Genomic DNA, 15372 nt, shown 5'->3' with positions numbered 1-15372 from the left:
CTGTCCCTGTATAACAATGGGGGACAGTACTGGTGGGGACGGGTCTGTCCCTGTATAACACTGGGGTACAGTACTGGTGGGGACGGGTCTGTCCCTGTATAACACTGGGGTACAGTACTGGTGGGGGCGGGTCTGTCCCTGTATAACACTGGGGTACAGTACTGGTGGGGACGGGTCTGTCCCTGTATAACACTGGGGTACAGTACTGGTGGGGACGGGTCTGTCCCTGTATAACACTGGGGTACAGTACGGGTGGGTACAGGTCTGTCCCTGTATAACACTGGGGTACAGTACTGGTGGGGAAGGGTCTGTCCCTGTATAACACTGGGGTACAGTACTGGTGGGGACGGGTCTGTCACCGATACCGTGGTATGTAGATACTGTGTTGTGCTTAATTATGATCAGTTTCAAGATGTTGATGTGTTTTTAAACCCTCTTGAGCTTTTTGCCCTTTCCCGTTCCCTTTGGAATCACTGCGCTGCTTTCACTGAACGGGTTGTACGGATGTTATTTGTGTTCCTTGACCTAATTGATGTCGGATCCCAACTCACGATACAATGTCCTCTCTTCATGTTTTTGTATTTTGCCTTTCTCCAGTTTGGCGGTAACCCGTTCACAGCGTTGGGTGGAGGTTCCGACAGCAATGCCCAGCCGTCCCGGACAGAGAACAGAGAACCTTTACCGAATCCCTGGGTCCCAACCTCACCGGCCTCCCCAGCTACCGGCTCAGGTAGTGAGGGAGGGAACAGCACAAACCAGACGCCGCAGCCTGTATCGAATCCCTTCGGTATCAACGCTGGAACCCTAGGAAATGGTACGTAACCTAAAGATGGCCTCTGCCTTGAGCTCCCTGTGAAACCGTGAAGGGGATTCAATAAATGCTGTATTCCTCATCTTAATTCAGGCACTTTCTATTCACCCCACTCTGACCCATCAAATAATAATCCCAGGGTCAGGACAGCAAGGGGTTAGATACAGAATAAAACTTCCTGTATGCTGTGTCCATCTCTCACTCCCAGGGCAGGGATAGCACGGGGTTAGACACAGAATAAAACTTCCTGCATGCTGTGTCCATCTCTCACTCCCAGGGCAGGGATAGCACGGGGTTAGATACAGAATAAAACTTCCTGTATGCTGTGTCCATCTCTCACTCCCAGGGCAGGGATAGTATTTGGTTAGATACAGAATAAAACTTCCTGCATGCTGTGTCCATCTCTCACTCCCAGGGCAGGGATAGCACGGGGTTAGACACAGAATAAAACTTCCTGTATGCTGTGTCCATCTCTCACTCCCAGGGCAGGGATAGCACGGGGTTAGATACAGAATAAAACTTCCTGCATGCTGTGTCCATCTCTCACTCCCAGGGCAGGGATAGCACGGGGTTAGACACAGAGTAAAACTTCCTGTATGCTGTGTCCATCTCTCACTCCCAGGGCAGGGATAGCACGGGGTTAGACACAGAGTAAAACTTCCTGTATGCTGTGTCCATCTCTCACTTCCAGGGCAGGGATAGCACGGGGTTAGATACAGAATAAAACTTCCTGCATGCTGTGTCCATCTCTCACTCCCAGGGCAGGGATAGCACGGGGTTAGATACAGAATAAAACTTCCTGCATGCTGTCCCCAGCTCTCCCTCCCAGGGGTGAGATACAGAGTAAAGCTGCCTCTACGCTGTCCCCATCAGACTCTCCCAAGGCAGGGGCAGCACGGGGTTAGATACAGGGTAAAGCTTCCTCACCCACACCCAGTCACTTACTCCTGGGACAGGGACAGCATGGCATCATAAAGCTCAACTCTGTTCCTGTTAAACAGTTTGAGGAAAGGTCAAGTGCAGAGGAACTAAAGCTCCCTCTATATTGTTGACAGTGTTTAATCCTTACCCTGCACAGTGGCTCATCCCTGCAGGTTTTTCCTTGTGATTTATTTTCCTCACATTGCAGAAAATCACCTGCCCTCCTGGTCTCTCTCTCTCTCTCTGTGTCACTGCAAACTTCCCTGCAGAAGTTGTTCACTTTCTGGTGCTGGCTGGCGCAGTGCCTCAGCTGGCCTCCAGAGGGTGTGCAAGTACAGCGTGAGGTCTCCCAGTGTGATGGGAGAGGCTTTGCAAACACGCGTGTGAGGAATAGCCACTGCCTGTTATGGCACAGTCCAGGCCCTTCAGGGTGGGGAGCCAGGGCAGACAGTGGTCCTCCCCTGAGCCACCACTCCCACGCCCCATTTCCAAGGGGTGGGTGTTGGATGAGAGCCGCTGGGTGAGCAGAAGGGAGCTTGTGAAGAGAGTATTTCCCAATGAGCTACTGGGCAGCACGTGCTGTGTCCATAAAGGCAGACAGCTTGTGGAGGACCCCAGGCCTACACTGCTCCAGTCTGGTTCTGGCTCCCATTATTGTGGGGTGGGCAGCAGAGGTGGGGCTATCTTACCTGGGGTCCTTTCGGCGTCTGAGGGCTTGTCAGCTCAGACAAGCTGCTGTCTCTCGCGGGTTAATTATTCACAGATCCCTGAAGTCAGCCGGGCCATGTGAATAAAATAATGAAGGCACTTGGGAGACCATTTCATCAGTCACAGCATTGAGTATATGAGCAAGGAGGTAATGTCCAAGTTGTACAGAGCATTGGTCAGGCTGCAGTTGGAGTGCTGTCTGCAGTTCTGCCAACCTCCAGGAGCGATGTGATAGCACTGATAGGGGGGTACAGAGGTGGTTCACCAGGATGCTGCCTGGGATGGAGAAACTGAGCTATAAGGAAAGACTGGGATTGTATTGTTCAGAGCAGAGCAGGCTAAGGTGGGGGACATGATTGTGGGGTATTATAATTGAGGGGTATGGACAGGGTGAAGAGAGAACGGCTGTTCCCCTTGGTTGAGGGGTCAACCGTGATAGGCTAGTTTTAGGATAGCGGGCAGCACATTCAGAAGGGGGTGGTTTGGCAAAATACTTTTTCACTCAGTGGTGGTGGGAATCTGGAATGCACTGCCTGGGGAGGGGGGTGGCGGTGAGGTTGGGGGGTGTGCTCTCCCATTTAAGACAGGACTGAGGAGAATTCTTTTGTCTGATGGTTGAGCGTCACTGCGATTGGGAGGAGGGGCGTGGTTTGCCTCCCCTATTGTGGGAGGTGGCCGCTTCTAGCAATCTTTTTGGGGTTTTGGCGGCGCAGTTTGACCAGAAGTGGCCGTCGGCACTCTTGAGCGCCCTGCCTTGTCTCTCGTTCATTTTTCTGTCTGTTCATCCCAACCCAGGAATGTTCAACAGCCCGGGGATGCAGAGCCTAATGCAGCAGATCTCGGAGAACCCCCAGCTAATACAGAACATGCTGTCAGCACCATACATGAGGAGCATGATGCAGTCGCTTTCGCAGAACCCTGACCTCGCCTCACAGGTAGTGGGTCACTCAGCCAATGACCAGGCTGGAGCCTGTTCCCTAATACGCTACCACCATCGGGCAAACCTTCAGGGGCTGGGGGCGGGGGGTGTGTGCGGGATCTGAGAGAATGACATGCGCCTGAAGGTCATGGCAGAGCCCTCAGCTGGGGCTGACCCTTCCAGAGCAGTGCAGACGAGTCATCCGGCTCAGGAGGAGGCCATTCGGCCTGTCCTCTCCATCCCAGCTCTTTTTAAGAGAGAGAGAGAGACACCCAGTTAGTCCCACAGTCCAACCCTCCCCATGAAACACAGCCCTGAGCGGCTCCCTCTGGGCTTCCTGCTCCTCGGGTTTTCCCAGTAGACAAGGTGCTGGGAACGTGAACTGGTCTCCCTGTTTGGATGCCCCCTGAAATGTGTACTTCAGAGGGGACTGTTCGCCCCCTCGAGCCTGCTCTACCGTTCAGTGTGATCATCCAACTCAGCGTCCGCCCCTTTCCATGCCCCCCGCCCCCCCCCCCCCCCCATATACCCAACATCTGCCGGAATCTGTCTGGACACGGCGTGCTAACCTGGCACCAGCTGGTGGGGACCCCCAGAGAGCGCGCTCGACGTGGGCGTCCACCCATTTGCCATCAGGGACCTGGACCCGTGGCTGTTGCCCGTGACCGCAGATTGCGGTGGTTGACAGACTCCCAGCCCAACTGTATATTTTGTGGCGCTGTGGAACGTGTTTATGTGGGTTGTGGGCGTAACCCTCCATGGTTATGTTCATGCCTGGGGGTCCTGAGAGAAGGAGCCTTGTCCATCAATGCCTTTAGAGGGAGGTGGGCACCACAGGCAATACAGAGCTTTATTCCTCCTTCCAACTCCCTTTTCATTTGGTCCCTTCCTGCTCTCCTTCGATACTCGCTTCCGATGGTCTGCATCGTCTAGGGGGGCTTTGCCTGTAAGTACTCAGTTGGGTGTGCTGTTGTTTTTTACTGGTGGTGATTGCTAGTTTAAAAAGGAGAACGCATACTCGAGAAGTCTGATCGATCTCCATCATGAATACACTGAGCCACCTACAGCCCTTTGCTCTGGAGAGCTCCGAAGCTTCACCGAGCTCGATTTCTCCTCCTCCTACACAGCCGCCCCCTTATTCTAGACTGTCCTCCACGCTGGAGCAGGTGGGGCAAGGGGTGAACACCCTCCCTGCAGCTTCCCTGTAAGCAGCATAGTCCGGTCTAGCACTGTGTGTCAAACGTCATGCAGAAGGCTGCCTTCACCCTGTTAAGGGGACAGCGTCCGTGCGTTTTCCAGTCACTTCCTCTTCGTCCTTTGGGCAGGTCCCAGGAGGCGGTGGCGTCTGCTGACCTCGGCTACACGCTGTAGGTTTTATGCCCGCGACGTCGACTCTCCTGCTCCTCGGATGCTCCCTGTCCGTCTGTGCTTTTCCAGCACCACACTCTTTGGCTGCACGTTGTGTGGGTCATCCTGAGCAGACAGCTACCCCCTCCATGCTTTCCCTTTCTGTGTAACCGCATTGTGATGCCTCCCCTCGCCTGGAACTTACTGCCAATTGGTGACTGTGCAGAGGGGCTGTTGGCTGCAAGCTTTATTTGTGCTTGTCGATGTCCTTAGTGTCACTTCCTCACGTTACATCGCCCATGGTCAGGAAGGGCTGCACTGTTGTCCTGATGGGAAAGTACAACATTACCGGATGCCAGGATGGGCAGGAACAGCACTGCAGGGTGCCTGCTCAGTCCCTCACTGCGACTCTGCACCCTTTCACTGTGAGGGCTATTCCGTGTCAATCCCAGGACCACACAACACAATGTCTGTGGTGCTGCCTCGCTCCAGAGGGGGTCTGCAAACCCCCTGGGACGAGTGATTTTCTTTTTTCCCTCTTCCCAAGCTGAGAGAGACCATTCGGCCCTAAATTTATTCAGGCAAACTGTTTCTTTTGCTCATGCGCTTGTGGGTTCGTGGGGTCTCTGTGTCAGTGCGCGTGGCTTGTGTAACGTGTCTTCTCTAATGATTCCCCCCCTCTCCCTCCCCATCCTTCCTGTGTGCGTATGAATGGCTGCTGTAACTATCTTCCCTAACGATTTTCCCCCTCGTTCCTTCCTGTAGATCTTGATGAATAACCCCTTGTTTGCTGGCAACACACAGCTGCAGGATCAGCTTCGCCTCCAGATGCCTGTCTTCTTGCAGCAGGTAAAGCTCATGTCCAGCCGTCTGGCTCAGCACTTAGAGCAGAGAGGGCCTTCTGCCGCAGGGCCCTGCGGGGGAGACAGACACTGCATAAAACCAGCATAGTCAGGAAGCCCGTCCCTAAAGCGCCAAGCTTGGGGAAAGGCTGGATAATGTCGAAGGAGCTTCACTCTGTATCTACCCCTGTGCTGTCTCTGTCCTGGGTGTGTTTGATTGGGGGGGTGGGTGGTTGGGGCAGTATAGAGGAAGCTTTACTCTCTATCTAACCCCGTGCTGACCTGGGAGTGTTTGATGGGGGCGGCATTGTAGAGGAAGCTTTACTCTGTATCTAATCCCATGCTGTCCCTGTTGTGGGAGTGTTTGATTGGGGGGTGGTGAGGGTGACAGTGTAGAGGAAGCTTTACTCTGTAACACGTGCTGTCCCTGCCCTGGGTGTGTTTGAGGGGGGGGTGGGGGGTGAGTGGGCAGTGTAGAGGAAGCTTTACTCTGCATCTAACCCCATGCTGTCCCTGTCGTGGGAGACTTTGATGAGTGGACAGTGTTGAGGAAGCTTTACTCTGTATCTAACCGTGTGCTGTCCCTGCGCTGAGAGTGTTTGATGGGACAGTTAGAGCACATTTAACTTTGATTGAGAGGAGTAGAGAAAGCTTTACTCTGTATCTCGCCCCACGCTGTCCCTGTCCTTGAGTTTTTGATAGGGGGGGCCAGTCTAGAGAGGATTCTGTATCTATCTCTGTGCTGTTCCTGTTCAAGATGAGGCTGATGGAGGAGATGGTGCTGTAATTATTGGCAAGTCAACTCCTGCCTCAGTATTTACTGGTGTCTCTCAGCAGCGCTGTAATCGGAATACCCCTGGCCTGGCAATCCACAAGCTGCTAAGCTAATCCTCTGAGGGGGGGGCACTGGTTCGACACCCACCCTGACTTGGAAATCCATCGCCATTCCTTCATTGTCAAAATCCTGGAATTCCTGCCCTGAGGACCTTGTGGGTCACCCCAGAGCAGGTGGACTGCAGTGGTTCAAGATGGAAGCTCACCCCTACCTTCTCAAGGGGCATTTGGGGGACAAGCAATGAATGATTAGCTCAGCCAGTGACGCCTGTGCCCATAAAATGGACAGAATCAAAAAAACAAAGCCTGCAGAGGATAGATGGGGTTGAACATTGAGAGGTGTGGATGGAGGAGTTGGGAGAATGATTTGTGTGAGATCTCTTCCCACTGGCACCTGGGTTGGTAACTCAGAGGGTGGGGGAGAATTGGAGCAGGGTGAGATGCCTGGATGTTTTTCGTCGAGGCAGTGAGTTGTGGTGATCTGGAACCCGCTGCCTGAAAGGGAGCAGATTCAGGAGCAACTTCCAAACGGACAGCTGGAGTCGGAGGGATAGGTGCAGGATTTGGGAAAGGAGTGGGAGGGACGAGGGCTCATCGGGGCGCGTGCTTTCAGAGTCCAGCTGCGCTGGGGCAGAGTGACCTGGCTCGTGTCTCTAAAGCGGCTTGCTCTCTCTCTCCCAGATGCAGAACCCTGACGTGCTGTCGGTAATGGCCAACCCCCGCGCCATGCAGGCCTTGCTGCAGATCCAGCAGGGGCTGCAGACGCTGCAGAACGAAGCACCGGGACTCCTGCCAGGGTAAGGGCACCCTCACACTCCCGAATCGGGCCCCAGCTACCTGCTCTCCGTGTCCCACCCTCCGGAGGTAACTCCAGGCTTCCCTACCCCACACTGTTCCCAGCTGAAGGGGAAACCATTGCACCTTTCTCCCTCCCTCCCCCTCACCTGCCCCCCCACCCCCGGTCTCGGCTTCTCTGGAGAGCAGCAGACCCTTCCCCTGCACGTTTAAATTGGCTCTGACTCTTCTGAGGGCACTGTGGGACTCCGGTGTGTGGCTGAGGAGAGAGTGGGCTGCTCTGGGGAGGGGAGGAAGTGACCCACGGACCCCCCCCATGGCCTGTGTTAACCGTGATTGCAGTGAGTGGCACTGCTTGACGAGCTGTTTGGGAGGGGGTTGCCATTGACCAGGCACCGTTAACACACACTGGCTAGCAAGAGCAGGTCAGAGGCTGGGAGCCCTGCAGTGAGTAACCCACCACCCATCCCATCGTCAAGGTGGCCCACGCCTGGATGGGGGCAGCTCGAACAACACTCAAAAGATGGACGCCATCCAGGACAAAACCCGTTCGATTGGCACCACACCCACAAAGATGCGGAAGAAATCAGAGGCGATAAAGTGTGGCGCTGGAAAAAGCGCAGCAGGTCAGGCAGCATCTGAGGAGCAAGAGTGTGCGTCGACATTTCGCGCCCAACCCTTCACCAGGGTGCCCCGAAACGTTGACACACACTTGCTGCTCAGGTGCTGCCTGACCTGCGCTTTTCCAGCGCCACACTCCACCACCACATCCGCGCACACCCCCTCCCTCCGCTACCGATGCTCCGTTTTCTCAAGGTACACTCACCAAGTCTCCTTCCAAACCTCCGTCCCCAGGAAGGACCAGGGCAGCAGATACATGGGTACACCGAGACCCCCCCCCCCCCCCCCCACCACCACGCACAATCCCAACTCGGCTGTTCCTTCAGGGTCAGAATCCTGGAACACATCCTGCGGTGGTTCAAGCCGACGGCTTCCCACTTTCTCAAGGGGGGGTTGCAGTTGAGCACAAAGGGAATAAACGCTGTGGGTGGGTCACTGAAGAGCGTGATGATCTGCTTCTTCCCGCGCAGGTTCAGTCCTGTCGCCTCGGCTTCCGTGGGTGGCCTCGGGGGTCACGGCAGCGGCTCGACGCCCGCCACCACGACGACGGCGGCGGCAGCAGCGCCCACCACGCAGAGCAGCGGGGGCATCGGCGCCAGTCCGGAGAGTCCGGCCTCCGTGGGGCCCGGGGCTGGGGCCAGCAACCCCCAGCAGCAGCTGATGCAGCAGATGTTACAGATGTTGGCGGGGGCTAACTCTCAAGTAAGGAGCGCTCCCCGTAACCTAACGCGGCGACAGTGTTCAGCGGTTGATTGTCAGGGCCACACCCCGGACCCTTCAAGGCAGGGGGCTCAAATCAAAGTGTCCCTCTAGATGTGCGTTTACGTAGCATTCCATGGCTTTGCAATGCCCCACAGAGCTTGGCGTAGAATAATTGGAGGGTGATGGCAGGCAGAATATGCACAATACAGCAAGTCACGCTGCATACTGCAAGAGCCAACGATGTGCTTGTAAAGCAATGTTAGTTGAGGGATAGGCACCTTTCTGGTGCTTTGGAGCTGACCCGCTCTGACAGTGGATCTTGCATATGGTGTGGTGGCGCAGTCAGCACCGCTGCCTCACAGCGCCAGGGACCCTCGGGCGTCTGTCTGCCGTGCACTTTGCACATTCTCTGCCCGTGTTTCCTCCAGGTGGCTACAGCTTCCTCCCACAGACCAAAGATGTGCAGGTTAGGGAGGATTGGCCATGCTAAATTGTCCCATAGAGCCCAGGGATGTGCAGGTTAGGGTGGATTGGCCATGGTAAATTGCCCCATAGTGCCCAGGGATGTGCAGGTTAGGGAGGATTGGCCATGCTAAATTGTCCCGTAGTGCCCAGGGATGTGCAGGTTAGGGTGGATTGGCCATGCTAAATTGTCCCGTAGTGCCCAGGGATGTGCAGGTTAGGGTGGATTGGCCATGCTAAATTGCCCCATAGTGCCCAGGGATGTGCAGGTTAGGGAGGATTGGCCATGCTAAATTGTCCCGTAGTGCCCAGGGATGTGCAGGTTAGGGTGGATTGGCCATGCTAAATTGTCCCATAGTGCCCAGGGATGTGCAGGTTAGGGTGGATTGGCCATGCAAAATTGTCCCATGGTGCCCAGGTTAGGGTGGATTGGCCATGCTAAATTGTCCCATAGTGCCCAGGGATGTGCAGGTTAGGGTGGATTGGCCATGCTAAATTGTCCCGTAGTGCCCAGGGATGTGCAGGTTAGGGTGGATTGGCCATGCTAAATTGTCCCGTAGTGCCCAGGGATGTGCAGGTTAGGGAGGATTGGCCATGCTAAATTGTCCCATAGTGCCCAGGGATGTGCAGGTTAGGGTGGATTGGCCATGCTAAATTGTCCCATAGTGCCCAGGGGTGTGCAGGTTAGGGTGGATTGGCCATGCAAAATTGTCCCATGGTGCCCAGGTTAGGGTGCATTGGCCATGCTAAATTGTCCCATAGTGCCCAGGGATGTGCAAGTTTGGGGTGGGGGTGAGGTTGGTTCTGGGTGAGATACTGTTTGGAGGTTTGGTGTGGACTCAATGGGCTGAATGGCCCGCTTCCACACACTCAGGATTCTGTGATACCCTCCTGAGCCGGGTTGGCCCCAGTTTAACCGTTCAGGGTGACTGTCTCAGGGTAGCTCCTGACTCCCTCTGGGAGACTCTGACACCCATTTTGATCTGACATGACCAGCATTATCTGGACCCAGTCTGTCCCACTGCTGCTGCACCTTTACGTCACCTGGGAATTTTTGAGTGGGGCTTGAACCCCCACTCACAAGTGATGTGAGTGAGTGGATTATAGGATCATGGGGCTACAGTTGACACGGTTTATAGAGGGCTTGAAGTACACAGAAGGTGACGGAATATCAAAAGGTGATGCAGGGGTTTCTTACTGTCGTGTCTTATTAGAGTCGTATGCTTAAAATGAATCCCAATTATTCCTTGTGTTGTCATAAAGTTAACAATTTTGTAAAAACACAGCACATTCCCTAATTTGCTGTCTCATGGGCAATGACTGACAGAAAGCATGGACTAAATTCCTGTATTTTTTAATTACTATTCTATAAGTTATTACAAATACTTTAGCTACAAGTAAACAATTACAATTTGTTGTCATGAAACTGTGGTTAAAGCTCAATCCCATAAACTCCCCTACACACGTGCAAGCATTGGTGTGACAGGTGGGGGGTATTTCTGGGAAGGAAGTTGGATGTTCCCTGTCCGTAATGTTTGCTGAGATGCTCTTTTTGGCTTGTCAGGACTGGTAGGAGGCGCAGAACAACTGATTCGCAACCTACACAGTCTCTGACTTACTGGTTAGAGTTTTTAAAAAAAAACTCTCACCACAACAGGTTTTTGTCCAACAGGTTTATTTGTAAGTACAAGCTTTGGAGTGTTGCTGCTTTGTCAGGTTGTCAACTGGCTACCTGGCGAAGGAACAGCGCTCCAAAAGCTTGTACTTCCAAATAAACCTGTTGGACTATAACCCGGTGGTTGTGATTTTTAACCTTGTCCACCCCGGTCCAACACCGGAACCTCCCCATTATTGGCGAAAAACAAAACTCTACAGCAACTGAGGGGGGGAAAATAAGCCGGCTTTCTTGAGGTAATTTTTTACTGAAGAGACACAAGATCTGAAATTCTCTGACCCTATCGTTCACTCCCTCCTCAATCTATTCAGACCTGAGAGCCAATCTCATTGCTGTTAGCAGGCAGAAGTTCTTTCTCTGCTCCACAGACCAATCAGCTATCTGTGGCCAGCCGAATCTCCCTGCCCACGCAGCAGACTCCTCTATAACCTTGCTCCCACTGTTTGAACAAGCAGCATCACTTACAGTGAGTGTTGGCAGCTTCTAAAAAGTGTAGCCATCCCTTCCACAATCCTGGCTTTTAAAAAAGAAAGATGAGTTATCCTATTTCAGTCCATGATCCCAAACCCTGAAAAATTAAAGACTGTATCGTCTTTACATGATTGTGTTAAAGCAAGCACCTCCGCCACCGTTGCATAGTCATTAGAATCGGAATTTGTGGTGCTCCTGATGGCCACCATTTGTCCCGTGTAATCAGTGGTGAGCGTCTAACACGTGACGCAGTGGTAACGTCACTGGGACCAGCTACCCCAGAACCACTGGCTCATCTTCGGGAATCCCACTCCGGCAGATGGTGAAATTCCCATTTGATTTAAAAATCATGAGGGAGAAAAGCTCACGAATGGCAGCCCCGTAACGGCCGTCAGTTGTTGTACTAACCCATCTAATTCACCGATGTCCTACAGGAGGTGAAATCTGCTGGTCTGGCCTGGTCAGGCTGGCGTGACTGCGACCCAAATAGAACGAGGATTTATTGCCCATTTCCCCCAAGGGCAGTTAGGAGTCAACCCTGATCTGGAGCCACCTGTAGGCCCGGCCACAGAAGGATGGTGGCATTAGTGAGCCAAGGCGGGTCTTTCCTGACAATCGACAGTGCAGCTCAGTGGTTAGCACCGCTGCCTCACATCGCCAGGGACCCGGCTTCAGTTCCAATCTCGGGGTCACCGTCTGTGTGCAGTTTGTACGTTCTCCCCGTGTCTGCATGAGTTTCCTCTGGTTTCCTCCCACAATCTAAAAGTGTGCCGGTGAGGTGAACGACCATGTTAAATTACCTACAGCGTTCAGGGATGTGTAGGGATAGGTCAGGGGTAAATGTAGCGTAATACGATAGGGTTATGGGTGGGTAACTCTTCGGAGGGTCAGTGCGGACTTGTTGGGAAGGTCCTGCTTCCACACCAAAGGGATTCTATATTTTCAAATAAAAATTGGATTCATGGTCATTGTTGGTCTGTCATTTCCAGATTTGCACCATCTGCCACCCAGGTCCCCAGAACGTGACCTGGCTCTCTGAATGAACAGTTCAGCAATAATACCATTCGGCAGTCACCTCCCCTCAGAGGCAGCTGATTCTATGCTGCTCTCTGGTGAACGATGTGGCGAATAAATGCAGCCAGCAACGCCCTCATCCCGTGAATGAATTGTTTTTTAAAAAAAAACACCCCTGGCTTATGTCTGGGATCCTCAAGCTGTCGCTCCTCGTGTGCACCAAGCTGCTGAACCTTGCAGTCGAAGCAAGGCCCTCACTGATGTGTCCCTTCTCTCCTCCTTCCCCCTTGCAGGTACAAAATCCTGAAGTGCGGTTTCAGCAGCAGCTGGAGCAGCTCAGCGCGATGGGTTTCATTAACCGAGAGGCTAATCTTCAGGCGCTTATAGCCACCGGAGGTGACATAAACGCTGCTATCGAGAGACTCCTGGGCTCACAACCGTCTTAAGCACGGGAGGAAGAGCCCCCCCCCTCCCTCCTCTCCCACCCCCCCCCCTCCCCTCACCCCCACTGCCTCTGGTGTTCCCACCATCCTTATTTTATTCTACAGCGGGAGAACAGGCTCCGCAGGAGGATAGTAAGCTGACATTTTCGGTCAGTGCTACAAAACACACACAGGAAACGACAAAAAAAAAACGAAGAGCCCGTTCGAAACTCATCTCCACCCTTTTACAGTACATATCATCCAGTGCTTTAATTGAAAACAACACTGTTTGTCCTGTTGACTTGTAAAAAGAAATTAGAAGAGAGACACACACACACACACACAGACACACACTGACACACTGTACAGCATTTGTTGGCCTCGTTTTCCCCACCCTGCCTGTCTCCCACTTTGCTTCTGTGTTCTGTATTTGCTATCAGAGCCTGGATCCAGTGGTTTAAAACAAAAAAAATCAAAATGTGAACATAGCATAAAAAAAATTGCTAACGGCTTGAGTCACTCTCCTCATTTTAAAGTCTTTACTTCTCTCTCTTTAACCCCCCCCCCCCCCCCCCCCTCGCACCTGAAAGGCAGGGCAGACCCCCTCCCCCCATCACATTCTGTGTTCTCCTGACCAAGGCGATCAAAGCCCTGGGGTTTCCGCACTCTTGAGTTCGGTGGGTGGGATCACTCTGTGCTTGTTTTTGATCGGCGTGGATTTTCTGCACCTCGAAGGGTTGGGCAGGGCACTTAATGCTTCCAGTTTGTCAAGAAAGGCTCTCTAGTTAGTAATTAGGTCATTTCACGTTTTGTTGTGTGTTGATCAGAGAGTGTGACTTGCACCATGGACGCTCCAACTTCTATACCCTGCCTTTTTTGTCTTGATCCTCTTAATCAAAACCTTTAATTTTGTTCTTGATATTTCCAATGTGCATTTTTCCCCCTTCCCCCTCTGTAGCTTGACAGTTCTCCCTTTTAGGGTGGGGGAGGTGGTTTCCTGACTTTTATTCCCACCCCCAATTTCATTTGTCGAAGCACATTTTGTAAAAGATTCACTTGGCTGGCCAACATTGATAGCCTCTGCCTATTTGCCTATACGAAGGTGGGGGTGAGCTGCTGCCTTGAATCACTGCAGTCCATTTGCTGTGGGTCGATCCACAGTTGCCGGTCGGGAGGGAATTCCAGGAGTTTGACACAACGACGGTGATGGAATGCCGGTATATTTCCAAGTCAGGGTGGTGAGTGACTTGGAGGGGAACTTGCTGCTGGCCTTCTCCTCCTTGCTGGAAGTGATCCTGGGTTTGGAAGGTGCTGTCTAAGGATCTGTGGTGAATTTCTGCAGTACATCTTGTAGGTAGTGTGTACTGCTGCGACTCAGCACCAGTGGTGGATGAATGTTTGTAGATGTGCCAGTCAAGCTCCGACTTCCTCACATCATCAAAGTCTGCACTTTCCTTCCCCTCCCATGTTATGGATTTTTTTCCCTCCTCCGTATATTCCCCCCCCCCCCCCCCCCCCCAAACTAAAGGAAATAGTTTCTTCCAGTCAACCTATCAAAGCCATTAATCATCTTAGGAGATGCCTTGATTAGATCATGATTTGGAGATGCCGGTGTTGGACTGGGGTGTATAAAGTTCAGAATCCCACAACACCAGGTTATAGACCAACAGGTTTATTTGGAAGCACTAGCTTTCGGAGCGCTAGTCCTCCATCAGGTGGTTGCTGAGTGTACGATCATAAGACACAGAATTTACAGCAAAAGGTTTATAGCCCTGTAAGAATCCATGTAAGCTTCTGTAAATCCCTATTTTAGATTAGAATCAGTCTCACCAATGTGGCACGGGCAGCTCACACCTTCGGTGCATTATCTGGGCCAACGTGACATCAGTCATTAAGGTGCACTTGAGAATGTAACCTTTAACAAAGGTTTGTGATTTACATATGTTAGAACTGAAACCAACATGGTCATTCTAAAAGATGAGAGACTTGAACAATCCGGGTCTTTTTCAGTAGATAACTTCAGTTACATCACACTGTAAATTCTGTGTCTTACAATCTTATTCTCCACAACCACCTGATGAAGGAGCAGCGTTCTGAAAGCTAGTGCTTCCAAATAAATCTGGGGTTGTGCGATTTTTGACTTTGATTAGATCACCCCAAGGGAGTGGAAATTGTTTATATAAATACAGTCGAATAGTCAATTTTCGGGAGCGGTAACCATAGTTGAACATACAGTAAGGGTTGTTAAAGGTAATGTGGTTTCAGTACATTTAGATTTTCTAAAGTCCTTACCTAAAAAACCACGTAGAAGATGTATTGTGTGATTATTAACTTTGTACACCCCAGTACAACACCGGCATCTCCAAATCATTATCTAATCAAGGCATCTCCTAGGATGATTAATGTGTTTCCCTTCAGCGTGTGGGGTAAATGGGTAGGGAACTGACTCTTCTTTTCCATTCGTTCATGGGGTGAGGGCATCACTTGCCAACCCTGCTTTTATTTGCTCATCCCCGAATGCCCAGAGAGCAGATGAGAGTCAACCACATTGGTGCGGGTCTGGAGTCACATCAAGGCCAGACCAGGTCAGGATAACCGCATCCTTCCTTAGTGAACCAGATAGGTTTTTCCCGACAATTGACAATGGAATCGCAGTTATCATTAGACTCTTATTTCCAAATTTTTCCTGAGTTCAAATTACACCATCTGCCATGGTGGGGATTCGAACCTGGCTCCCCAGAACACTGCCTGAGTCTTCGGCTTAACAGCCGAGCGATAATACCACTAGGCCTTTGCCCCCTCGAAGTGAAGTATAGAGACTGGGGTAA

General features: G+C 52.2%; 1 protein-coding gene across 1 annotated transcript in view; it reads left to right on the top strand.

The window, feature by feature from the left end:
* ubqln4 (ubiquilin 4) overlaps nucleotides 1–13056 on the top strand; it is a 51528-nt gene extending 38472 nt beyond the window's left edge. The window contains exons 6-11 of the mRNA XM_060820541.1: nucleotides 598–814; nucleotides 3236–3375; nucleotides 5472–5555; nucleotides 7064–7179; nucleotides 8269–8500; nucleotides 12416–13056. Of these exons, the coding sequence (XP_060676524.1) occupies nucleotides 598–814; nucleotides 3236–3375; nucleotides 5472–5555; nucleotides 7064–7179; nucleotides 8269–8500; nucleotides 12416–12568 (942 nt within the window). The 3' untranslated portion in view covers nucleotides 12569–13056. The remainder of the gene's footprint in view (nucleotides 1–597; nucleotides 815–3235; nucleotides 3376–5471; nucleotides 5556–7063; nucleotides 7180–8268; nucleotides 8501–12415) is intronic.
* Nucleotides 13057–15372: the final 2316 nt, after the last annotated feature.

This window comes from Hemiscyllium ocellatum, chromosome 50 (genome assembly GCF_020745735.1).
Source record: "Hemiscyllium ocellatum isolate sHemOce1 chromosome 50, sHemOce1.pat.X.cur, whole genome shotgun sequence".
Classification (NCBI taxonomy): Eukaryota; Metazoa; Chordata; class Chondrichthyes; order Orectolobiformes; family Hemiscylliidae; genus Hemiscyllium; species Hemiscyllium ocellatum.
The sequence above is the reverse complement of the archived record's forward strand: the minus strand, read 5'-3'. Positions and strand labels throughout refer to the sequence as shown.